The sequence below is a fragment of the Camelina sativa genome, chromosome 4 (assembly GCF_030686135.1).
Source record: "Camelina sativa cultivar CO46 ecotype springtype chromosome 4, ASM3068613v1".
In the NCBI taxonomy this organism is placed as follows: domain Eukaryota; kingdom Viridiplantae; phylum Streptophyta; class Magnoliopsida; order Brassicales; family Brassicaceae; genus Camelina; species Camelina sativa.
The window spans coordinates 16,607,957-16,634,187 of NC_141883.1; the positions used below are offsets into that span (position 1 = coordinate 16,607,957).

Below are 26,231 nucleotides of genomic sequence, written 5' to 3' on the forward strand. Positions count from 1 at the left end.
CCACATTATTGGGCTAGCTGTCTCCAGATCAGTATTGTTACTTTGATTCCCTGACAATGTTTAAAATATGATAACTTAAATTAATTAGTTTATTCATCAATAAAACGAGGCCAATATATTTATTAATTAGGCCACTATGCAATATAAGTAGGCACAAAGTTTTCCACTTAACACACCCATCATCACTCACAGCCTTAACACATAAAAAGTAAATCATCACAAGACAAGAGATCAAAGAGAGATCAAAGAGAGATCAAAGAGAGATCAAAGATGTCGACTACATACTCCATGCTCGGCGGTGAAGGTCCCGATAGTTACCGAGAACATTCGAAATACCAGGTTTAGTATTCATATATGATATCGTTTTTATTATTTAGCTTCTACTAAAATCATGTTATAGAAAAAAAAATCTAATAACAAATCATGTCTTATTTATTGCAAAACATTTATTGGTTCATAGGGAGCATTGGTTATAGCTGCAAAGGAGAATATCAATGAAGTAATCTCAACGAAGCTAGACATCGACACTAGTTCAAATCTCATTAACATAGCAGATTTCGGTTGTTCATCTGGACCGAACACATTCAACGCGGTACAAATCATAATTGATGCTGTGGAACTCAAGTACAAGGGTGAAAGTAGTCTCAAGGACAAAGAGTTCCAAGTTTTCTTCAATGATTCTTCCAACAACGATTTCAACACTCTCTTCAAGACACTTCCTCCAGCAAGAAAATATTTCGCAACTGGAGTTCCGGGTTCTTTCTTTGGTCGTGTCCTTCCAAGAGATAGTCTCCATTTGGGGGTTTCTTCTTACTCACTCCATTTCATATCCAAGATTCCCAATGGGATCAAAGACCGTGACTCCCCTGCGTGGAACGAGGAGATACACTGCTCTGGATCTTCAGAAGTGGTTGAAAAATTGTATTTCGAACAATACAAGAACGACGTGGGCGGTTTCCTCAACGCTAGAGCTCAAGAGTTTGTGTCCGGTGGATTGCTATTGCTTCTTGGATCATGTCGTCTAAATGGAATTCAATTCTTTGAATCCGTTGAAGGAATGATGGTTGATTGCATTGGATCTTCTCTTAATGAACTTGCTAAACAGGTAAACTTCGAAACTCATAAAAGATTTATCAACTCTTCTACCTCATAAGATTAGTACTAATCGAATACTAACATATTATATATTTTTTTGTATTTTTCCTTCAATTTAAAAGGGTATAATAGATCAACAAAAGCTTGACGCTTTCAAATTGCCCATCTATGCTACACAAGCGGATGATTTGAAGCAAATCATCGAGGATAACGGGTCTTTCACGATTGAGGCATTCGAGAAGATTACTCATGGGAAGGGAGAGTATCCGTTAGACACCAATTATTTGACGCTTGCGTTTAAGGCCTCACTTGGAGGATCTGTAGCTGCATTATTTGGGCAAGATGCTATGGAGAAAACGTATGAGCTTGTGAGAGAGAAGACACAAGAAATGCTTCCTCAATTAGCCAAAGCCAAACCCGGAATGCAGTTCCTCATTGTGCTTCGAAAAAACTAAATTCGTGATCTATGAAATGAAATAAATCTGAGACTCTAATAATGTGATTACAATGATGTGTGTTGTGTTGTATTTTTATCTTTTAAACAATCCCTTTCTTTTATGAGTATCACATGCTACACATCTTACTTTCAAATATCAGTTACTATTATTTTCCTATAATGTCTTTTGCATTATTGTTATTTATTTATATCTAAAAAGTTGTCAAGGCATGTTCATTATATAACAACTACAAGCAATGGACTACTTTGTCTCTCTTGACTCTTGAGTCTTGACTGATGTCATTTTGGTTTTCCATCTAAAGTAATTAAAGAATTCGAGTAACTAGAGAAGATTACTACTGTAGTCTAGTGAGGTTGTTGGAGTTGTTTAGTGGAAGATTAGTGGAAGTTGTTAAGTAGTTGTTACACACAAATAGTTTAATATACTTTATCTACAAAGAGTTGTGTCATTAAATAGGAAAACATTAACTTTGGGTTATACTCTTGGGAAGCTACAACTAGGAGTAAAGCAAATGGAAAATGCCACTTGCGTCAAATTTAGAAGTAGATTATACGAACTAAACTTAAGTGAGTTTGAAGAAAGAATTTATCAGTTTTCCGATTTGCTTTGTCTCTGTATCTCGTTGTAAACCGAGGTCCAGTCCAACTTTGTGAGTATTTTCAGCAAAAAAAAAAAAAAAATGAGGGTGCAAGGGCCGGTTATTGTAAACTGGTAAAGGCCACTTTAGGTTTACAACTATAATATATAAATCCATAAATAAGTAATTTTCACAAACCCACCAAAAACTTTTTTTTTCATGGTTTAACAAAATCACTTACATTTTTCACATAATAGCCACAATGCAATTTTTAGACAACAATGCTCTCTAACCCAACTATTTTGATTTGATTTTCTCAAATTAAACTAGATATTCACCCGCGGTACACCGCAAGACTATATTTTTTTTAGAAATGCAAAATAAAATTTCTTTATTATATTAACTATATATGTATATAATATATTTTGTATTTTTTAATCTACTATAGTTTTACATCAATACATTATGTAGTATATAATTTTCATTGTCTACATGTAGTGGTTTATTATATACAAGTTAGAATATCTTTATTATTCATTAAATTTAATTTAGTCAACAAATATACTTTTTGTGATTTTTCTTTTTAATTTACAATGTAGAGATAATAGTATTACATAATATACTCTATTTTTATAATTATATGAGTATACTCTAATTTGACTTTGTAATTTTGGTTGTTTTATCTCTATATAATTAACACTGTTGTATTTATAGTTGTGCAAGTCTATTAAAATGGTAGAGTGTTTTTTTTGTAAAGTTTGATTTATATCAATTATTTCTTATTAGTATGGATTGAAAATCTATATATTAATATATTAGCTACTGAAAAACACTTAGGTAAAGAAGTACTTTTTTTTTTTTAACAATTTGTGACAGTTCGGGCCTCAAATTTTTTGAAACAATAAAGTTATTATCAACAGTTTAATCACTTGGCTTCTAAACACATGAAAATAAATTATTATCAACAATTTTTTTAAAGAATGGATTAATTAAATAGAAAATATTTAAAGTTAATGGGTGTTTGTCCGATACTTTTGGAAATTTGAATAGGAGAAAATCTTCTTAAGCTAGATCCCAAATTTGATATTATTTAAAATAAAAAATAATTGTAAAATTAATGTTAATGGCATGATTTTAAATAAGTTTCAACTCTATGATTTATTTGCTAAATGTCTCCAAAAATGTATATATAGATGTAACAGTTTTTTATTTAAGCTAATTAATTTTAATAATATAGAAATAAAAGGAAAATCCCATAAAAAACCACTAAGGTGGCAACGACTTACAATTTAAACCTTCAAACTATTATACTCCCAACTAAAACCACCAAAGTGTCAAATTTGTCAAATCAAACCTTCAATATGGAATTTGGGTTTGTGATTCCACATTTATCACCGGAACAGTTAACTCCATTAACGGAATAGTTCATCCCGTCACCTGAACAATATAATGGTGTAAACCCAAACACATCTAATTTTGTTCTAATTGTAAAATCTAAACTCTAACCACCTCATTTGTAAACCCAAACCGACATATAATATTTTTTTGGTTGTAGAATCTAAACCCTAATTCTCATTTATAAATCTAAACCGATATACATAACTTTGATTAATTGTAAAATCTAAATCAAGCCAATATTTAACTTTCCTTAAATAAAATATACATAATTTATTTCTTTAATTTGTTTTGTTTTTAATTTAATTTTGATTTATTTTTTAAATAAAATATTAGATTGAATGATTGGTTGAGAGAGGTATGAACCTAAGTATTTTTCCAAGATTATTTAATTTGGCATACATAGAAGTTAGGAGATAATGTCGCCATGATTGTTTCGTTGTTGCTAAACCCTAAAATTAATTAATGAAATAATGAAGATAGATCAATATCATTTTTGGATTAAAGAATTGCCAAGATTCCTGCTTACTCTGTATGCGACAACAACAATATCAATTTTAAACAATAGTTATTTCAAACTAAAGAAAAATGAACATACAAGTTGAATTTGTTTACAGAGATGACCTTCTTTGAACTTTTTTAAAGACAAGCGTATGTTTTAAAAAAGAGGATAACAAAGACGGCCTTGCATAATTGTGGCGACACTATGAACTTGGGAAAATCAGAAAGAAGAGAGAAGTGATTAAACTAATATAACAAAGTTACAAAATTTTGAGTATAAATAGATGACCACACCTACGAATTTGAATTATCAAAGTTTACAGCTTCTCCAAAAGAAAAACAAAAAGAACAAGAGTTTTACCGAAGGCAAAGCAAAGAAGAAAAGAAATGGCAAAGAACATCATCAACTCCGTCAGCTTCACTGTTCTCTTGGTTGTTCTCCTAATAGCTTCAAATGGTATATAATATTAGTTTTACAAAGTTGATTGTACTTTGCACTTGCATGTCTCTTAATTATCTTGTGCTGATGAATATGTCAATATCTAGGAATCCTTGCTAGCGAGGCTACATGCCCAGGATGTACTTCACCTGTGTTCCTCGACGAGTGCCCGTCCGCCCACGGAACCAATAATGATGAGTGTTGTAAGTGTTGCGCAGCCAACTACCCTACTGCTTGCGGCGGGGTTATTGAGGGAACTGACAAACACTGCCACTGCAAGAAAAATGCTTGAAATAACCTCAACATATAATTACCAAGTGTGACTTCTATTTCCATATTCGGTGTGAGGACATAACATTTGTGTGTGTTTATGTTCAAGTTTCTTTTGCTTCCAAATAATACATCAAGGGAAAAGCTTATCATTGCTTGCCCCCCCCCCCCCCCCTATGTACGTAATCTCATGTTCTGTACACTTCTTATTTCAGTCATGATATATATATAATATATACTCGTTTTGTATTTGTGTTCGACAATCCATTCCTAGAGAGAGAGAGAGAGAGAGAGAGAGATAATCTGCAACTACCATAGCATCCAACCATTCTTTTGCGTCCTTCTTTGCCTGGCTAATACAAGATCTCCATGTAATATGCTTTTGTTGATAAGATAACATATTTCTATATAGTTTCTAAATCCTCTATAAAATTCAAAATGGCAGTTGTTTGTAGACATCATCTAAACCCTGACCTGAATTCATAGAGAAAATCACTTGTAATTTTTCCTCCACATACGTACAGAACTGTTGGATCGGATCCAAAATCATGTTATGTGGCATACTATATAAAAAAACAGATGAGCTATTGTTTCATCAACGCTGCAACATCGAAGATAGAGAGAGTATTGATTGATGTGTCGTGATCTCAAGCATCAGTTGATACAGCTCCAAATAATAACCTCCAAAGAAAATCTTTAATCATTGGGGCTATGTGTAGCTTTCAAATTGCAGCTTTTAGTAAAACATTACCAGGGGAGGTTATATATTCTGACTTCACCGTGTGTATACCAATTTCTGTGTAATGCCTTCCCAAGAAATTTCCCTCTGCACCACTGCTAATTTTCAGGTTCAAAATTGTATTCAAGTCATCTTCATGGATTATTTCCTTTACCTTGTCATTCCTTCCAACCTGTTCTTTCATCATTAGAGTAGCTTCTATGTTGAGTGCGAGTATATATAAGCATCAAGTAAACAACACAGAGAATTTATGAACGATGTTTGGTTTTTCCTACATCCTCGAGACCTAGTCAAAACAAATCCACTAGAATAAGATTGCAATTACTTCATATGATATAGACCACTACTAAATCTCATTTTTTTTAGATGAATAAACCACCAATAAATCTTAAATCATATCTGGTGGACAACGCCACACACTTTGTGTACATCTCTTTGAAGCGCTCAAATCTTTGTGAAGCGCTTTCTTGGTATTTATAACAATCTTTCAATCTTAAGTTGACAAAATTCCTATTTTTACCCTAATAGGATTTTCCTATTCTAAACCAAAACTAGGAATTGAGAAATTTTATTTTTCTTTATGGATAAAGAATGTTTTCTTTATGTTTCCATCTTGAATCTTCTATTCAAAATGTTTATCTAGCTCAACAGCCGTCTCTTGGCTTGTCCAAGTTGACATCAAACTTATGTACTCCAACTCTTCAAAGTAGTCATACAGCTAGACTTCATATATTACTTACCTCCTATACTACTTTGGAACTTCATATATGTTCTTACAACAAGTGTGTTGAGTAGTGCCTCAACATCTTTGGCAGTTGTGCTCATTATCTTCACGTGAACTGTCACACCATCTATGAGGATTCTATTTCTCAACATTTGTAGCACATCTTCTCTCATTAGCAATCTTATGACATGTTTTGTAGCTTAGAAAACTTGGTCAACACCCCACTTTCAGGATTTACTGCATATCAAGTTACAATGTGGATCTAGATTGCAAACAAAGTACACTTTTCTGTTAAATAAACTAAACTTTGAGATCCGTACATATAATGACATTATCTAAAGAATTATAACCAAGCGATGAAAATTTGATTAACGCAATGTTATAACTAACCTTGCTTCAATAATAGAAGTTGAATATTAAACAGTTTAGACGAACGGTCTGAAGAAGTTACCTCCATAATTCCACTTCAGCAATTTCAGCAACACGATAAAGTGGTGCGTAACACTCCTTCTTGTAGATCATATCATGAATTTAGAATCAATTGCCGTTTCACTAATGTTTTAATATATATATATATATATATATATATATATATATATATATATATATATATTCCTCTATTGCAAAGATTTAATGAAATGCTTATATGTGTGTATTCTTAGAAGATACATATGCATAAGGGTGTGCTTATAAGCTAATCAGTGTAACCAAACACATAACAGATTTTAGCACCTTTTTTTATCCACGATAAATTCAATGTGCGAGAATTATTCCAAGTTTATCTTTGACATGACTTTCGCAACTTCAGGATATAAGAGCTCTTCATCTTCCATTCCATATTCGATAGCAGTTAGGAATTTGACTATAATTAATCCAATAACATCTTCATTTTGTTTGCACCAAAGAGGATCATATTAATTTAAAGTGGAAAGTTATAGAGCTTATGGAATTGAGATAAAGAAAAAAAAATCTAAACCTTTATCAGTGAATCGAATAAAATGATGCAAGAGGTCAAGGGACAGAAATAAAGATTGAATTACAGTTGCACTTGAGTTTTATAATAGAGGAAGCTGTAGCCGTAGAACGATTTTAGAAATGAAGATGTTATTGGAAAAATGTCATTTAAAGCCCAAACTCTGTTTTTGGTGGAAAAAAACACTAATTATTTGTTGACTTCCAAATAAATCGCAAACTTTCGTTGACTTAGTGTTTTGAGGCACAACGTTAAGTGGTCAAACGGAGAAATTAAACGGGGTTAATTATCCGTTAATGAGATTCGTTAATATCAAAACGACGCTGTTTATAACACCCTAAAACTCCCAAATTGAGAAATCGATTCTCAATTTCCCCGATTCACAAACCCTAATCGATCTAACCCTAATCGAACATGATATCTTCGATGACGAGAAGATTCCAGATCTCTTTTTGTTATACACCGGAAGAACGGTCGACGAGGATTCTCTTCAGTTCTCGATGTAAAGATCATTACACCGGCTCCACAAAACACACTTCAATGGCACTCCACGGTCGAATAAAGCTACCACCGATGTCTCTGAGCTAGAACTCATCTTGTCAACTCGAAGAAAAAGAGAGAAATCGAAGAAGAAAAGATAAATTGAGATCGATTAGGGTTTGTGAATTGGGGAAATTGAGAATCGATTTCTTAATTTGGGAGTCTTAGGGTGTTATAATCAGCGTCGTTTTGCTATTAATAGATCTCGTTAACGGATAATTAATCCCGTTTAATTTTTCCGTTTGATCACTTAATGTTGTGCCTCAAAAGGCTAGATCAACGAAAGTTTGCGATTTATGTGGAAGTCAACAAATAATTGGTGTTTTTTCCCTCCAAATGTAGAGTTCAGACTTTAAATCAACAAAATATAGATTTGGGGATTTTAATGACATTTTTCCCATTTTAGAAATCGTGGTAATTTAGTTTTGGATGAGAAAAGTTTAGGATTTTTTGAAGGAGTGATTTGTGCTTTTTATTACTTTTACGTTTAGTTTTTTCAATTTTTTAAAAATGTGTTTTTATTGTGTTATTTTTCATTGCAAGAAAAGTCTAAATGCCAAAATCAAAATCTATGTGCCCATTTGATGATCAACGTTCTTATTTGCAATGTGCCAAAATTTATCCACGTGTTAAACCAATTTGTTCACAGTTTCTCTCGTTACAAAACAAATGGTATCGATAGCCACGGCCCACGGGGATATTGCATACTTACACGCAATCTCTTCTTCTTCATCCTTCTCGCAGATTTCCAAAGCTTCAAATTGATTCATCTAAAAGAGTAATTAAACATCAAAATCTATTATAAATAAAAAAGCAAAATTTAGAAAAATGTCAGTAGTTTTACTCTCTTCAACATCTGCAACGACAATCACCAAATCCCAATCCAAAAAGATTCCCTTTTTATCTCCCACCACCGATTCCGCAAAACTCTCATTCAAGGTCTCGTTTTCTCCATCAAGATCGAAACTTTTCAACAACCCTCTACGCGTGGCGGCGCCTCCGTCAGTACCCACTTCGGATCCGGCGGAGGAGCAGCGGGTCGAAGAAGATTTCGGCAGAGAGAAGGAAGAAGAAGGGTCTGAGTTCAAGTGGAGAGACCACTGGTATCCAGTTTCTTTGGTTGAGGATTTGGATCCTAATGTGCCAACCCGGTTCCAGCTCTTGGGTCGAGACCTTGTCCTCTGGTTTGATCGGAATGATCAGAAATGGGCTGCCTTTGATGACCTCTGCCCTCACCGGCTCGCTCCTCTCTCTGTAATCTCTCTCTCTCTCTCTCTATATCTCTCTCTATCTATCTCTTTGAACAAGTAGTTTAATTAGGTATAGTGATTTGGATTAGAAGAATAAAGTATTGGAGATGAATAAAGTATTCCAATTAGGCCAGCTTTAAAACAAGTTTGTAATAAAATATTAGGATCAGAATCAGAACAGTTATGTGTAGAGACTTTTGCTCTGTTTTGAAGCTGTGGTAAAACAAGTTTTGAGCTTTAATAAGTTTCTGGACCTTTGCATGATATGTTTATATATATGAGGGCAGAGATCATCAAAGGTTTATGTAGTGGATGTGTAATGTGTTGATGCATTGTGGTTTATGTAGGAAGGGAGGTTAGATGAGAATGGACACTTGCAATGTTCATATCATGGATGGTCCTTTAGTGGGTGCGGATCTTGCACTAAGATTCCTCAGGCTGCTACTTCAGGTCCTGAAGCTCGTGCTGTTAAATCTCCGAGAGCTTGCGCTATTAAGTTTCCGGCAATGGTGTCTCAAGGTCTTCTCTTTGTGTGGCCAGATGAAAATGGTTGGGAAAGAGCCAATTCAATTGAACCCCCTAGGTAACGAGCGAGGCTTTCATGAACATAGCTCATAGTATACTCGTTTTGTTTAATGCTTTGGTCTTTAATGTTTTAGGTTGCCAGATGATTTTGATAAACCGGAATTTTCAACGGTGACAATTCAAAGGGATCTTTTCTATGGTTATGATACTCTCATGGAGAACGTATCTGACCCTTCCCACATCGATTTTGCTCATCACAAGGTGTTTTTCCCGCTCAAAGCTCCCAATGTGTTTTAGTTTCGGCTACGGAACTTTATCCTCAGCTGATGATTTTCGTGTTGTAAACAGGTTACAGGAAGAAGAGACAGAGCTAAACCATTGCCGTTCAAAGTGGAGTCAAGTGGGCCTTGGGGTTTCCAAGGTGCAAATGATGACAATCCAAGGATAACTGCAAAATTTGTTGCTCCGTGCTATTCTATGAACAAGTGAGTCTGTAAGTTCCTCATAATACATTATAAATAGCTAGCTTACAGTTTCATACTTAATGTTGTTGTTTACGTTTGTCTATAGGATTGAGATAGATGCGAAGCTACCAATAGCCGGTAATCAAAAATGGGTAATTTGGATTTGCTCATTCAATATACCAATGGCTCCTGGAAAGACCCGTTCCATCGTTTGCAGTGCCCGTAACTTCTTCCAGTTCTCAGTACCAGGACCTGCGTGGTGGCAGGTAAAACAAATTTATATTCCATCTCTTTATTCCGGTTTACATGCATAAGTTTGCTTCTGACACGGTTCCTTGTTAGGTTGTACCGAGATGGTATGAACACTGGACTTCAAACTTAGTCTATGACGGAGACATGATCGTACTTCAAGGACAAGAGAAAGTATTCCTCTCTAAATCAATGGAGTCATCGGACTACGACGTAAACAAAGAGTACACAAATCTCACATTCACTCCAACTCAAGCAGACCGTTTCGTTCTAGCCTTTAGAAACTGGCTCAGACGGCATGGAAAGAGTCAGCCTGAATGGTTCGGCTCCACCACAGCTAACCAACCTCTTCCTTCCACTGTCTTAACCAAGCGTCAGGTGAGCCATGAATCATTGCGTCCTCACATCATTTCATCTCTATCACACTTGTCTGATAATTTCATAATTGAACAAACAGATGCTGGATAGATTTGACCAGCATACACAAGTGTGTTCCTCATGCAAAGGAGCTTACAACGGTTTCCAAACCCTCAAGAAGTTTCTTGTTGGCGCCACGGTTTTCTGGGCAGCCACGGCTGGTGTTCCTTCTGATGTTCAGATTCGGCTGATTCTGGCTGGTTTATCCCTGATTTCAGCTGCTTCTGCGTATGCTTTACATGAACAAGAGAAGAACTTTGTGTTTAGAGATTATGTTCACTCTGAAATTGAATAGATGTGTTGTATATTAGTATATTTGTAAAATCATCATACAAACATTGTAAATCAAATACCTGAGAAAACTTCTAGAAGGTTACATCTACACTTGTATCATACTGTAAACAAGCCTGCATGTATGTATCAATGGAAACTGTTGTAACAAGTTCTTTAGGCAATGTTGGTTACAAAATTTACCCATAAGAAACTTTAAGGAAAGAAACAAAAAAGAAGAATAATTAGGGGGTCAAATTAGAAATATAAGAAAAACATCCGTCACTTCAGTACTTCACCTTGTTACGCCGATAAGAAGATAACACTTCAACGTTCTTATCTCTGCTCGGAACTGAACTCAGCTTTCGCAATGGCTTCTTCGACAGCGTTGTCCCTCTCGTGGAGCTCCTCACCTTGTTGGGGTCACAGCTTCAATGGTGGTGGAAATGAAACCCTAAAAGTACCCGAGCGAAGGTTCAATTTCGAAGTTGTTTCCCAGAAGAAAGCCAAGAAACTTCGAAAGGTATAATAAAGTCATAACCTTTCATGTGTTTCACCCAAGAATTTGATTTGGGTTTCAGGTACTTTTCGACTTGAGCTTGTGGTTTCTGAGAAGTGAGAATTTTGATTGAGATGAAAGCAAAACTTAAAGAAGCTTAATTTATGGGTTTAGTACAAAAACATAGTCTTTGTTCTTGTATCAGTGTAGAAACTGAATCAAAATTTGAAAAGATTGAAAAGTGAGCTCCGTTTCAGCTTCTTATTCGCATTGTTTCTGTTCATTCGATTGTAGTTCATATGAAATCTGAAATAAAATTGGAATGCAGGGAAATGGTGATTTGAATTTCGCAGTAGATAACTTTGTCATACCAGTTTAGCTCCAAGATAATGAATGAAACACAAAATGGTAATCTTGTTTTGTTTCTTTTAGGTAATCTTGAAAGAGGATGTGACAGACTTGGGTAAGCAAGGGCAATTACTAGACGTGAAAGCTGGATTTTTCAGAAACTTTCTCTTGCCCACTGGAAAGGCTCAGCTTATGACTCCACTTCTGCTCAAGTAAAGCTGCTTAAGTCACCCTCAACTAGGGAACTTCCATTCACATAGCAGAAGCTCTTACTTGCTACATTGCTGTGAGATGCATCATTCTCTGATTTTTGTGTTGTTTCTGTTTCCAGGGAATTGAAGATGGAAGATGAACGGATAGAGGCAGAAAAGCAAAGGGTAAATCTGAGATGAATACATTCATTGTTTCATTTTGTTCACTCAAAGTTTGGGTGTTTGAGTGATCACCAAATAACTCTCTTATGTTGAGTTTCACTTGAGAATTTTGTTTGTTGTTGTTCTCTTTGCGTGGAACCTCTTTGCAGGTGAAAGAAGAGGCGCAACAACTGGCCATGATATTCAAAAGCGTTGGGGCTTTCAAGGTTAAACGCAAAGGCGGTAAAGGCAAACTAATATTTGGATCGTAAGTCATGTCCAAGCAAATCCACAGATTTTAATGGTCTTGGGAATCATGTCTACCCTCTACTTAACTTTCAAACTTTTCTGCAGTGTCACAGCACAAGACGTCGTTGACATCATCAAATCGCAGCTTCAAAGGTAACCGAGCGCAGAAAAATTTGAACAGTTTCACATGAAAACTTGCCAAGCTTTTCCTTGCCGTTTCGTTGTATCATTCTTCATATGGTATTCACTGTTCTTCGAAGAAACTAATATGGTTTCATATGCTTCCCTGTGACTGTTTTTTGCAGGGACATAGACAAGCGCCTTGTCTCTCTCCCAGAAATCCGTGAAACCGGAGAATACATTGCTGAACTCAAACTTCACCCAGATGTCACTGCTCAAGTTAAGATCAACGTTTTCGCCAACTAAACCTTCAACAATTCAAGATTCCTCCTACATGCCAAGGTATTTCTTGATTCTCCATGATCATGTGGCTATGTTTTTCACAACTGAAAATAGACGTTCGTTTTGTCTTAATTCGCCTGGAAATAGGTAGTTAAACCCATATCCTGAACCCTCAACATCAGCATTTAAATGTTGGTTGGTAATAATTAGCTGTTGAATGGAGTTTTTTTGTTTAAGGTTTAGCAGCAAAACACCGATGCTGATGGACCATTGCACTGTGTTTGGTGTTTTGATGTTGCAGGAACATAGAGAATGGGAAAAGAGAGTGGCCAGTTTGTGAAGTTTTTTCTTGTAGATCTTTTGCATTTTTGCTATTTTCTAATGTTAATTTTGGATTCTGAATATTAAAAGAAGATAATATTTTCTTCAAGTTATTATTATATTGTATTCATTTGTCTGTTAAAGTTGGTGTTGAGAATGATTAAATTAACACTAACAAAACTGTTAATAAAACTAACACATAACCAGAAACCTGTAAAACTATGTAGCCGTCTCTTGTTCCCACAAGATTGACTATTTTTAGAGAGTTGTTTTTTTAAAATGACAAAACCCAGGTGTTTATTTGTTTCACTGCTTCTCTTTAATTCTGTTATCTAACCTTCTTCTTTAAAACATATATACCTCTTTCATTCGATATTTATAATCATAATCATCTTGTTTCTATCATCATTGTTCTTGTTAACAAGTTTTTGTACAATGGAGTTTGGAGATGATAGGAACCTTTACCTGAGAGATACATGGAGAGATGCAAACATGATCTGCGGTGTCGTGCCCATTAACCCGAGCTCGAACGGGCTGTGGCCTTCCCAGAAGCTACCTGATCCTATCGCCAACATTGAGTTCTGGAATTACATGTTTCCACATGTTGAGATTATTTTCCTCATTGTCACCGTTCTCTGGCAGTTCTTCCATTTCTTCCTCAAACCTCTCGGCATGACTCGTTTCACCTCCCATATGATTGTAAGGACTTGACTCAATTCTTGAATGTTCAAATCTCCCTTCTTAGTTTGCATTGCATATGTTTGATACTTGAATGATTCAAAACTTGACCAAAGTCTATATGCGTGCATGTGTTTTTTTTGCAGACTGGGATTCTCCTAAGCAAGTCATTTCTGAAGGAGAACACACCAGCTAGGAACTTCTTCTCGTCAGAAGACAACAAAGAGACTCTGTTTGGTCTAGTTGGTGCATGTTCCTACATGATGTTTTGGTTCTTGATGGGAGTCAAAATGGACTTGGGTCTGATCCGCAGCACAGGGAGAAAAGCCATAGCGATCGGTCTTTCTTCTGTATTACTCTCGATAATGGTTTGTGCCTTTATCTTCTTCTTCATCCTAAGAGATTTAGGGACGAAAAAAGGAGAACCAATTATGGATCCCTTTGAAATCATCTTGATCTATTTGATCCAATGCCTTTCGTCGTTTCCTGTCATTGGAAACCTTCTTTTCGAGCTTAAGCTCCAGAATTCAGAGCTTGGCCGTCTCGCTATGTCTTCCGCAGTGATCAGTGACTTCAGCACTTCGATTCTCTCCTCGGTTCTAGTCTTTTTAAAGGCACTCAAGGACGAGAGAACTCGTCTTGGATCAGTTTTTATTGGAGATGTTATCGTTGGAAACCGTCCTATGAAGCGTGCAGGCACAGTGATGTTCTTCGTCTTGTTTGTCATATACATTTTCAGGCCATTAATGTTCTTCATCGTCAAGAGAACGCCTTCTGGTCGTCCCGTTAATAAATTCTATATATACGCAATCATCATTCTTGTCTTTGGATCAGCCATTCTTGCTGACTGGTGCCAACAAAATATATTCATAGGACCTTTCATATTAGGTTTAGCTGTTCCCCACGGTCCACCTTTGGGTTCTGCAGTCGTTCAGAAGTTTGAGTCTGTGGTTTTCGGCACATTACTTCCATTCTTTGTAGCTACCTCAGCCGAAGAGCTTGATACTTCCATCTTAAAGTCTTGGATAGATCTCAAGAGTATCTCCATCATCGTGTCTATATCGTTTGTTGTCAAATTTGCTCTCACGACTATCCCTGCCTTTTTATACGGTATGCCAATAAATGACTGTATTGCTTTGTCTCTTATTATGTCATTCAAAGGCATTTTCGAGTTTGGCGGTTACGGTTACGGGTATCAAAGAGGGGTAAGTATCTCTATCTATTGATTAACTTTGAAACTGAGCTTAAGAGTTTTTATCCGACCTGTAACCTTAATTTTCATATTCATTGCAGACTATTCGACCGGTGACCTTTACGGTTTTATCTCTTTACATATTGGTGAACTCTGCAATCATACCTCCGATATTGAGACGCATTTACGATCCTTCGAGGATGTACGCAGGATACGAGAAGCGGAACATGCTTCACATGAAACCAAACTCCGAGCTTAGGATTCTATCGTGTATCTATAGAACAGACGATATACGTCCCATGATTAATCTCCTTGAAGCTACTTGTCCCTCAAGAGAAAACCCTGTAGCTACGTACGTCCTTCACTTGATGGAGCTAGTGGGACAAGCTAGTCCAGTCCTCATCTCTCACCGTTTGCAAACACGTAAAAGCGAGAACACGTCTTACAATTCTGAAAACGTAGTTCTCTCATTCGAACAGTTCCACAAAGATTATTTCGGTTCTGTTTTCGTTAGCACGTACACGGCTTTATCGATACCGAAGATGATGCATGGAGACATTTGTATGCTGGCTCTCAACAACACAACGTCTCTTATCATCCTTCCTTTTCACCAGACTTGGTCCGCTGATGGATCAGCCATTGTTTCAGACAGCAAGATGATACGGAAACTGAACAAGAGTGTCATCGACCTGTCTCCTTGCTCTGTCGGAATCTTTGTTTACCGAAGCAATATTGGCCGAAGAACAATCAAAGAGACAGCTATAAACTTCTCATCTTACCAAGTATGTATGCTCTTCCTTGGAGGTAAAGACGATAGAGAAGCTTTAACACTCGCTAGGAGAATGGCTCGTGACCCACGAATCAACGTCACAGTGGTTTCCCTCGTCTCTTCCGAACAGAATTCCAAACAAATAACCGATTGGGACCGAATGCTCGATTTAGAACTACTCAGAGATGCGAAGAGCAGCGTTGTAGCCGGTGGCCACATTGCCTTCTCCGAGGAAGTAGTGAATGACGCGTCTCAGACATCGGAGTTGTTGAAATCAATTGCAAATGAGTATGAATTGTTCATCGTTGGAAGAGAAAAAGGAAGGAAGAGTGTTTTCACGGAAGGGCTTGAGGAATGGAGTGAGCTCGAGGAGCTTGGCATCATTGGAGATCTCTTGACTTCACAAGATCTTAATTGCCAAGCTTCTGTGTTGGTGATACAGCAGCAACAACAGATGATTTAGGGGTTAATCAGAAGCTGACCAGGTGTTTCTTTGGGGCCAGAAACATATCGATCGATCAGCTGAAAATGGCAACAAGGACTTCATTAGGACTTGTGGAAACTGCAAGACACATATACATAGTTCGTAATTTCCAAATTCCAATTGTCATTACATTCCTCATGTTACTGGACATTTTCTAGAATTAAAGATTTTCTTGAGATCATTACAATGTTTTTGGATGTTGTATATATTTCAATTTTTTATTTATCTGTGAATATTTTGAAAAATTTCTTCCAAGCGTATGATGAGAAAAATGATAATAAATTAATTTTTTTTGGGAATTTAGCCAACTGGCAGAATATGCACTATATGAAAACGGGTATTAATAGCATTTCAGGATATAAGTATTTCAGCTTAATAATGGTTTACGTGTTTATAGTACATTAGTACAGTTGCTTTATGCCTGATTTTTATACCGTTTCTGAAATAATAAATGATAAGATTGGTTCTCCATTTGCTTTGTAACAGCACATATGACATATGCGTAGTAAAACGTCACTGTAAGTTACTCGAGAATGAAACAATTCATTAGGTGCCAAAGTAAAAAAAAAAAAAAGAGATATTTGGCAAAATGATACATTTTTCTAGGCCTGGGCATTCGGTTAACCATTCGGTTTCGGTTCGGTTGTATTCGGTTTCGGTTATTTTGGATATAGTAATATAGTAACCATTTGGATATTTTTGAAATTTCGGTTCGGTTCGGTTCGGTTTCTTTCGGTTCGGTTTCGGTTTGGTTATTTAAATAAATAACCATAACTAACATAAATTATATTAACATTAACCAAATAAACCAAATATAACCAAAACTAACCGAATATAACCAAAATTAACCAAATATACAATAACAAAAATACAAAAAAGGGAAAAATATGGATTCAATTTTACAAAATAGTATTTAACTTTGTAAATTCAAAATAATAACATTTACATATATTGATTATTTAAAATATTTAATTGTTTTAAATCTAGAAATAATTTATATTTTAAGTTTATTTTATAGTTTTGCATAATATTAAGTATATAATATTTGATATCTTCTAGGTTTTCGGATATTTCGGTTAACCATTTAATTGTCGGTTCGGTTCGGTTCGGTTTCGGTTAGTTTGGATATAGATTTTTACTAACCATTCGGGTATTTGAAAAATTTCGGTTCGGTTCGGTTTGGTTTTTTTCGGTTCGGTTTCGGTCGGTTATTTGGTTATCGGTTATTTTGCCCAGCCCTACATTTTTCAAACATAATTTGGAAATACGTACGTTCACTATTTACAATTAGGAAAAAACATATTCACCACTGTTCAGCTATTTCCACATCTATTTTTATCATTAAGGATTCTACTTAATTACATCATATGCCATTGTTTTCTATTTTTTTTTTGATATTTCAAATAATTGTTAATATAATTTTTTTAGAAAACTTTTTAATTACAAAAAACTATGTTTTTTTCTTTACAATTTGGTATGAATTTTAATTAATAATTTTTAAATAAATTATATAAATATTTTGTATCCGTACACATTTATAAGTGTACCGATGTCTACACACCTTATTAAGTGTACATATATAATTTTTACAAAACCATTGGGATACAGACATCTGAAAACTTAAGAATTAAACAAATTACAAATTTTAGATCCGTACACCTAATTAAATGTACATATGTCTGTACACACTATTATGTGTACAGATGAAATTTGTTTAATTCTTAGGGTTTCAAATGTCTGTACATATGTTTGTACTGAAATGTTTTTATACAAATTACATTTGTAAAGTTAATAATGTGTACAGACATTTGTACACATAATAATGTGTATAGACATCTGTACACATACTAAGGTGTACGGATACAAAAGATTTATATAATATATTTAAAAATTATTAAATAAAATTCATATCATATTGTAAAGAAAAAATGTATTTTTTGTATCTAAGAAGTTTTCTAAAAATAGATTATACTAACAGTTATTTGAATAATTATGATTAAAAGAAAAAAAAATTATTTCTTACCCACACACATACCCAGTTTTGTAATTTTCTCACCAAACCTATGCCCCACCATTTCTCCCTATCTCACAAACTCTCTATTACACAACATCCTATTTTTCCAATTTTAAATAGTGAATGTATTAGTTTCTCAATTAAGTTTCCAAAATGTACTAATTTGCTAACAAACCCTTAAAAAAATATGTATATATATTATATACTAAACTTAGTTTTTTGAAAAAAAAATAATTGTTTTTCCCTTTCTCTTCTTTACTCTCTCCCTCTCCCTTTCTGTGAAGCTAGCTACACAAATATAAAACAAACCTATAAAGTTAAAACTAGTTACATTCAAAATAACAAAATCTAAACGTGTAAAGCAAAAAGGTTGCATAGGTTAACCAGGTCAAGATACATGGTAAGAAAAATATTTCGGAAAGAATGAAATGTGTGAACATTGTTCTAATAAATATATTATACAATAACCAGACGAATACTTATTATGTCTGTTGTTGTTGTTGAACTACCAAAACAGAAACCCTAGAGTCAAGATCTCTAGCCGCTAGCAAATCTCCAATGACGCCTAACTCTGGGAGTTCAGTCCACTCTTTGAGTCCATCAAAGTCCGGTTGTGCCATGCCGTGATCTCTCCCAAGAACCATGAGATCATAAGCTTCAGAGAGCAATCGAACAGTGGTGGCCACTTCAGGACCACCGGTCACAATCCTCTCTGTATATGAAATACAATTACTGGCTTCTGTATTTCTAAGATCCTCTAAGACTTCGTGATCAAGAATGTATTCCCAATCAGTCGCCTCCGTTTCTCGGTTTGAGATAACTTGGATCACTGTGACTTTGATTCTAGGATTATGCTTCATCTTCTTCACTAGTGAGAGAGCCTCACGGTCATCTTTGCCTCCAATGAAGAGCACACCAACATTGATGTGGTACCTTTTCGTGCCTCTACACGAGAACTGTCCACGGTCGACGAGTATTCCAATAGAGCAAGGTGCATTTTGGAGTAACGACTTGTTTAGACGTCTTATGGCTTCGTCCTCTGACTCAAACGTCCCATCTATCGCCCATTTCCTCCCCGACGGGATAATAATCATCGATGTGGCATGTTCCAACGCGAGCATGCAGATTTCATCGTGCATCAGGTTCTCGTGTGTGTGGGCAGTGAACATGTTCATGGTCACCGACTCCAACTTGCTAAAGGCAAGGTTTGTGGTATGGATGTAGGAGTTATTCACTAGCCGTTTCGTTTTCTCGTTGTGCGAGATTAAAACCGGGACAATTTTCCCAATAAGCTTCACGAGGTGGAGAACTGTGACCATGATGGTGGAGGGAAATAATTGGAGAAATGAAATGGCTGCAGAGATGTTCTCAGGTTTGTGTACACAAGTCAAAATCCTAAGATCTGAGTTCGGTTTGAGATTTATGATGTTCCTCTTTTGGTAACCAATGTACTTCTTCTTCGGTCGTACAGTCCAGCCAAGGCTGTGGGGATAACCCCGGAGTTTATAAGCGCACAAATGATCAAGAACGTATATGTAGCCTGCGATATATACTGCAAATACAAACCAAATAAATATGTCAAGATCTTGGCGAAATGGATTGTGAATATTGGGTGGGAAAAATTACCGAATCGTCGAGTGTTGATTCATATAGAAAGATTTCAGAGAAACTCTTGGTGCACAAGAGCAGGGAAGCGGCTATGGCCTCCTTGAGTGGTACCTTGCAGTACAAGCAAGGTACCATCCCAGCCGCCATTTTCAAAACACCAGTAAAAGCAATTAAGAAGATGTTGTACATGATGTCATCGTACTCGTAGATGATCTTCATCACGTCGCATCTCATTGTACTGAATGCGATTGAGATTGGTATAAGAACGTTCATTGTAAGAGCCTCATACTTTGCTTCCAAGGCGGATCCTATAGGTGGACCTTCTGGTATGATGATGCCCATAAAGAATGGTCCCAAAAGGTATTTCATATTGAAGAATGAGGAGTAGACGGCGGAAGCAATTACGCTCAAAACCGCAGCATGTACATACACATCTGCCACAGGTTTGCCTTCTGGTGTGCGTTCTACTATCCATTCTACAATCGGCCTAAAAATTAAAAAGACTATAAGAATCAAAACTATCACCCCTATAAGGTCACGGTAGGCTGTCATTGGGGAGATATTCTTGTACGTTCCCCTGAGATAGGCTAGTACGCTGACAAAACACCCGAATATGTCATTAATCAGGGATGCAGACAACACAAGGCGACCGAGTTCGGAGTTTAGGATCTTTAGTTCCGACAGGAAATAGGTGACTGTGGGCAAGAGAATAGAGGATTGGGTTGAGATGATAACAGTGCGTTCGGCAAGGACTTTATTATGCGGTAAGTAGTAAGGGTTTATATTGGCCGTGTAGAGATTCCGCACACACAAGCCACCGAAGAAAGGGACAATGAAGGTCAAGATCCCGACCACGATGGGTAGCCATCCGTTGTGGAATGCCAATCTACGGCTGATTTTGACTGTCATCAAAAACGCAAGCATAATGTTTCCACACACTGAGAGGCCTCTTAACGACGCGTTTCCATCTAGTACAGGATCCCACGATAACTTTCCTGATGATCTTTCCCTAAGATCGAACAATTGAGGCCCTAGAATCAGACCAGCCTGAAGATAATATACATTTATTAAGATGCAAGATTGTCAAAGGTCGCTTAGAACTTTATACGTGCTTGTCAAGTTACATTAATATTTGCGCTTACTTGACCGTCACGGTAACATGTGCGAAGATACTTACCAGCATATAAGAAGGAACCGGGGAAATGCCAATGCATCTAAGAAATATGTGAATCATGATGATGAATATGAAGATGAGTAATATCTGAAGCTCCATGAGAGGCAATGAATATCCGAAGATCACATCTGGCGAGTTTAGGTTTTCCCAAAATCCATATGACGAGATGTTGAACACTACGGGTATGCAACCGTGGAAATAGGTCGTTGTATTCATATATTTGTGTATCAATTCTGAAAAATCTTTAAGAAAAAAAAAACTATAAAGAACGTGTGATTTTTTTGGTTTTCAAAGGAGACGAGTAATCCATTTCTTTTTGTTTTCTTTAGGTCTTTGATAAGTATTCGAGTTGTTTGCAAGAGTTAGTTAGTGGAAAACTGTTTGAATTTTTTTTAAAACATAATACAAGCTGTAAAAGCTACACATATGTTGACAACAAAATCTTCCTGGAACTAATGGAATCTTAAATTTAGAAAAGAAAGTAAAAGTCTATCATTTGTTCGTTGAAAAACGTGAATTTACGAATATGAAGAATTTACGTTTGATACAATACTTTTCTTTTCGAATCCCAAAGCATCACTTGTTAAGGATTGATCATTGTGGTGTTCTTGTTCGTTCGGCCGTCATCTTATACAAGTAACACATGGATATTAGAAAAGTTGATATTGCATGAGTTTTGTAAGGTTAAATATATTATTATTTTGACCTCAACTCATGATTAGTGCATCCTTATTAAACTGTTTATCTATAATATTAAAAAATAGAATAATAATACTTCTTGCAATTGGTTTACTCATTTGCAAATATGTTGTATTTACATTTCTTTTATTCTAGTGGATTTAATCCCTAAACATAATCCAGACAAATGGGAAAAACCGAATAAACAAATTTTGTGATTTTTTATTTCTTTTTTCTAACTTCACTGAATATTTCTATAAATGTATATTATAATCAAACAAATAAATGGTTATTTTTCATAAATCTTCTCTAAACTCCTGTCCTAAGGAAATGGATAGTCTTGCTATCAAAACATGTGGTCACACTTGTTGTTGTTGTTGCTGAACTACTAAAACCGAGACATTAGAGTTGAGATCTCTAGCTGCCAGCAAATCCCCAATGACACCTAACTCAGGAAGTTCGACCCACTCCATTAGTCCTGACAATTCTTTTGATGTCATATCATGATCTCTCCCAACAACCATAAGATCGTACTCTTCAGCCAGCGATCGGACAACGGTGACTACCTCTGCACCACTGGTCACAACCCTTTCTATATAAACAATATCATTGTTTTCTTCTCGAACCTTTACATCCTTTAAACCTTCATTATCGAGAACGTTATCCCAGTTTGGCTCTACTTCATTGTTGAATACGAGTCGGGTCACGGTTACACGGACCCTAAGGTTATGTTTCATCTTTTTTACCAGTGATAGTGCCTCTCGATCGTCTTTGCCTCCAATGAAGACCACACCAACATCAATGTTGTACATTTTTTTGCTTGTTACAATACTTTTTCGTGAGAACTGCCCGCGGTCCACTAGTATGCCTATAGAACAAGGCGCACTGTCTAGCAATTGCTGGTTTAAATTTCTTATGGAATTATCGTCAGACTCAAACATTCCATCGATGGTCCATTTCCTCCCCGACGGTAGGACAATCATCGATGTTTGCTGGTCAAGTGCGAGTGTGCAAATGTCTTCATGCATCAAGTTCTCATGAGAGAAGGCGGTGAACGTTGTCACGGTTACAGACTCTAAGCTTTCTAGCATGAACTTTCTGAAAGCAAGGTTTGCGGTATGGATGTACGAGTTGTTGTTAAGTCGTTTCAACTTCTTGTTGTGTGATACTATGATTGGGTTGATCTGACCAACGAGCTTTACGAGGTGAAGAACTGTGACCGCGATGGGGAAATCTAGGTTTGGGGAGGATAACAATTGGAGCAAGGCAATGATCTCAGAGACGTTTTCTGGTTTGTGCAAACAAGTTAGGATTCGAAGATGTGAGTTTGGTTCTAGATGCAATATGTCCCTTTTCTGGTAATTAACGTACTTCCGTTTCGGATCGTACATGCTCCTTAAGACCAGAGGGACAATCCCAGCATTTAGTAACGAATAAATGATCAAGAAAGCGTATGTGGCCTGCGATATATACTGCAAAAAAAAAAACAAAAAAAAAAACAAAAAAAAAAAAAACCATAAAATATGTTTGGATTTACGTAAAAAATCAATACTAACTATAATAGACACGTTTGCGGGTCAGGAGGTTACCGTGTCATCCAATACAGCTTCGTAGAGAATGAAATCAGTGAAACTTTTGTAGCTTAAGATGAGAGAAACAGCAATAGATTCATTGAGAGGTAGCTTGTAGTACAAGCAAGGAGCAAGACATGCGGCCAGTTTTAGGACAAGTGTTAAAACTGTTAGGAAGACGTTGACGAAGATGTCGTTGAACTCTGTTAAGATCCTTATTCCGTCACATCTCATCGTGCTGACTGTGATTGAGATTGGTAAGAATATGTTCATCGTGAGCTTCTCGTACTTAGCCTCCAAGGCCGATCCTAACGGTGGACCTTCCGGTATGATGAGGCCGATCATTAATGGTCCCAAGATGTATTTCATGTTGAAGAACGCAAAATAAGCAGCAGAAGCAAATGCGGTCAGAATCACGGCATGAACGTATACATTCTTCACAGGCTTGTCTTCTGGTGTGCGGTCAATGACCCATTGCACAATCGGCTTAAAAACAAGAAAGACGATGAGAAGAAAGATGAACACCGCGACACTGTCACGGTAAGCTGTTGCATGTGAAACATGCTTGTAGGTTGCTTGAATAGAGGCGAGGGTCATGGAAAAGATCCCTAAGATGTCATTAATGACAGTGGCGGACAATGCGAGGCGACCAAGCTCGGAGTTGAGGATATTGAGCTCTAGCAAGATAAATGTTGTGGAAGGCAAAAGTATCGCAGATTGGGTTATGACTATTGTAGTGCGTTCACCTAGGGCTTTATCCAGCGGCATGTAGTGAGGGTCAATGCTCTTAGAGAAGACATTTTGGAAACCGAGACCAAACAGAGGAGCAAAGAAGGACACGATCCCGATCACAACAGGTAATTTTCCGCTGTGGAACGCTACTCGCCGGCTGGTTCTAACAGTCATCAAAAACGTAAACATTAGGGTTCCAAACACCGAGATGCATCTTAACATCGCGGTTCCATCCAACGCAGGATCCACGGATAGTTTCCCTGAAGATTTCTCTAGAACATCCAAAAGCTGAGGCCCTAAAATAATTCCAGCCTGCACATAAATTTATATATATGAATTTACTTTTTCAGAAAACTTTCTCAATTGCATGCATTGTTGTCTATGTCCCTGAAACATTGTGTACGTGCATGTCAAGTTAACATATAGAAACGGTGCTTACAATCATATATGAAGCGATCTGGGAAACGCCGATGCATCTAAGGAACATGTGAGACATGACAATGAAGAAGAATATAAGTAGTATTTGCATCTCCAGGAGAGGCAGCGAGTACCCGAAAATTACATCGGGCGATTTTAGGTTCTCCCATAATCCTTGAGAAGAGATGTTGAAGACGGATAGTCGGCAATCGCCACTGTAGATAGTCGTGTCCATCAAAATAGCTAGGCCAAGAAATTAGCCAAACCGTAGGAATTTGTGATAGAAATGTCTTTTTGTGTAATTTTGTTGTTTGAGTATTTGAATTTGGGTTTTCAAAGGATCATGCATTTGTGTAGTTTTAGTTTTTTTTTTTTTTTTTTTTTTTTTTTTTTTTTTTTTTTTTTTTTTTCTGGTCTTTGACAAGTATCTGTAAAAAATCCATCTGGAATTAATGGAACTTCCTATTTAGAAAAAAGGTTGAAACTAACAGTTGTATGATTTTGTTTCATTAAAAAAAACTTGCATCTAGTTAGAACATGGAGAATTTGCTTCGCTAATTAAAAAGTGCAAGCTAAGGTTTGATATAATGTTTTTCTCCTAAATTAGCGTAAAGTGATCTGTTTGGACAACCCAAAGTTAGGAGGTTCTAAATAGCACGGAATTAATTGAATGCCTTTAACAAAAAAAATAGCAACATGGAATCCAAATTTACGAAATATTTTCCAAGTGCTCTAAGTTTATAATGTTTTTATTTTCCTTCCCTGGATAATAGTTTATAAATTTATTTGTTTTTGGTCTAATAATACTTGTAAAAGTAGTGATCATGCTAAAATCTGATGTACACTCATGATAGAACTAGACGACGTACATAAAAAAAAGAGGTGAGGAAAGATTCAACCATATATAATTGATGAGTTGGATAAATGGAGTCATGGAGATGTAGATGGTGGTGAGAAGTTCTCATTTAAATTACTAGATTTAGTATATTCTATATTTGCAGGCTTGCATCGAATATACCAGATGATATATCATATATGAGCCATGTGTACATAGACAAAGATAGTATCATATATATTAGGCTGCAAGAAGAAATGAAGAACGCAGCTGAAAAATGGAAAATTGAAAATGGGAAGACCATGAGATGGAAAAGAAAATAGAAGTTACAGATCGGGTTGATCCAAGATATAAGACTTATGATTTCCTTGATCACTTACATGTATTTAAATTTGGGTCGTTCTTCATAGGCATCCAGAAAGGAGAGGAAAAAGAGGAGAAGAGGAGAACAAAAATACAAGGAGCAACGGCCAAGTCGTTCAAATCTCGTTGAGTCGTGCGGCCGTGCCGACGATAATGAAGGCCAGAGGCGAATTTATAAATAACGTATTAGATCATTTAAAATCATATTTTAACTTGTATAAAAGAAATTTACAATACATACAATAGATAAGTTGTAAACAATAACTTATAATATCATATATGCTATATGCATATTTTCCCTTTAAGTGGATAAGAAAATAGAGTTTACATGACCATGAGAGTTTGCAATTACACAACCTCCAAAACGATTAAGGTGTGGTTCTCCCGCTATCTCCCGCAAACGCTGTGTTTGCGGGTGGTAGCGGTTGCTAGCGATTGATACCAATAACACAAACTGCTTCCAATCGCTTTCAATCGCTCCCAACCGCTTGAAACTACTGAATTCTAAAAGTTGCTTCCCGCAAGTGTTTGCGGTCGTGGCTGGATTTGTTTTTTTTAACTAAAAACAAATCAATGATACTGAAATATTTTTTTATATATCTTCTACCTAATCATTTTATCCATTAAGGATGGGAAAAAATGAAGTACAGATACGATT

At 36.2% G+C, this 26,231-nt stretch overlaps 6 protein-coding genes and 1 long non-coding RNA gene across 8 annotated transcripts; 5 read left to right on the forward strand and 2 right to left on the reverse strand.

Annotated features, from left to right (window-relative positions):
• The first annotated feature begins 187 nt into the window (after positions 1-187).
• LOC104780338 (farnesoic acid carboxyl-O-methyltransferase-like) lies at positions 188-1,659 on the forward strand. The gene is made up of 3 exons (XM_010504836.3): positions 188-339; positions 461-1,105; positions 1,218-1,659. The coding sequence occupies exons 1-3, from the start codon at positions 271-273 to the stop codon at positions 1,548-1,550; spliced, it is 1,047 nt and encodes a 348-aa protein (XP_010503138.1). The 5' UTR covers positions 188-270; the 3' UTR covers positions 1,551-1,659.
• A 2,671-nt stretch (positions 1,660-4,330) lies between these two features.
• LOC147945833 (uncharacterized) lies at positions 4,331-4,984 on the forward strand. The gene is made up of 2 exons (XR_015596767.1): positions 4,331-4,483; positions 4,573-4,984. It is a non-coding gene; the product is annotated as an uncharacterized LOC147945833 (long non-coding RNA).
• Positions 4,985-8,284: 3,300 nt separating this feature from the next.
• LOC104780339 (pheophorbide a oxygenase, chloroplastic) lies at positions 8,285-11,058 on the forward strand. The gene is made up of 7 exons (XM_019244613.2): positions 8,285-8,965; positions 9,309-9,544; positions 9,621-9,747; positions 9,835-9,971; positions 10,057-10,216; positions 10,293-10,577; positions 10,657-11,058. Exons 1-7 carry the CDS (start codon positions 8,540-8,542, stop codon positions 10,909-10,911), a joined length of 1,626 nt encoding a protein of 541 aa, XP_019100158.2. The 5' UTR covers positions 8,285-8,539; the 3' UTR covers positions 10,912-11,058.
• A 63-nt stretch (positions 11,059-11,121) lies between these two features.
• LOC104780340 (large ribosomal subunit protein bL9c) lies at positions 11,122-13,201 on the forward strand. 2 transcript variants are annotated; one of them, XM_010504838.3, is made up of 7 exons: positions 11,122-11,409; positions 11,818-11,945; positions 12,065-12,110; positions 12,257-12,354; positions 12,441-12,488; positions 12,641-12,797; positions 13,039-13,201. In XM_010504838.3, the coding sequence occupies exons 1-6, from the start codon at positions 11,257-11,259 to the stop codon at positions 12,759-12,761; spliced, it is 594 nt and encodes a 197-aa protein (XP_010503140.1). In that variant the 5' UTR covers positions 11,122-11,256; the 3' UTR covers positions 12,762-12,797; positions 13,039-13,201. The 2 variants fall into 2 exon arrangements, with proteins under 2 accessions (XP_010503140.1, XP_010503142.1); XM_010504840.3 differs by having other exon boundaries at positions 11,130-11,409; positions 12,975-13,201.
• Positions 13,202-13,493: 292 nt separating this feature from the next.
• Positions 13,494-16,173, forward strand: LOC104780341 (cation/H(+) antiporter 4). The gene is made up of 3 exons (XM_010504841.2): positions 13,494-13,757; positions 13,883-14,941; positions 15,030-16,173. Exons 1-3 carry the CDS (start codon positions 13,494-13,496, stop codon positions 16,158-16,160), a joined length of 2,454 nt encoding a protein of 817 aa, XP_010503143.1. The 3' UTR covers positions 16,161-16,173.
• Positions 16,174-18,677: 2,504 nt separating this feature from the next.
• LOC104783775 (cation/H(+) antiporter 12-like) lies at positions 18,678-21,193 on the reverse strand. The gene is given in 4 exon segments (XM_010508887.2): positions 18,678-19,660; positions 19,663-19,747; positions 19,822-20,850; positions 20,981-21,193. Coding segments are annotated over 4 exon segments (2,310 nt in total).
• Positions 21,194-21,740: 547 nt separating this feature from the next.
• LOC104783776 (cation/H(+) antiporter 10-like) lies at positions 21,741-24,931 on the reverse strand. Its single transcript, XM_087510230.1, has 3 exons — positions 24,398-24,931; positions 23,245-24,270; positions 21,741-23,127 (listed from the first exon to the last, which is right to left on the reverse strand). The coding sequence occupies exons 1-3, from the start codon at positions 24,608-24,610 to the stop codon at positions 22,015-22,017; spliced, it is 2,352 nt and encodes a 783-aa protein (XP_087366356.1). The 5' UTR covers positions 24,611-24,931; the 3' UTR covers positions 21,741-22,014.
• Positions 24,932-26,231: the final 1,300 nt, after the last annotated feature.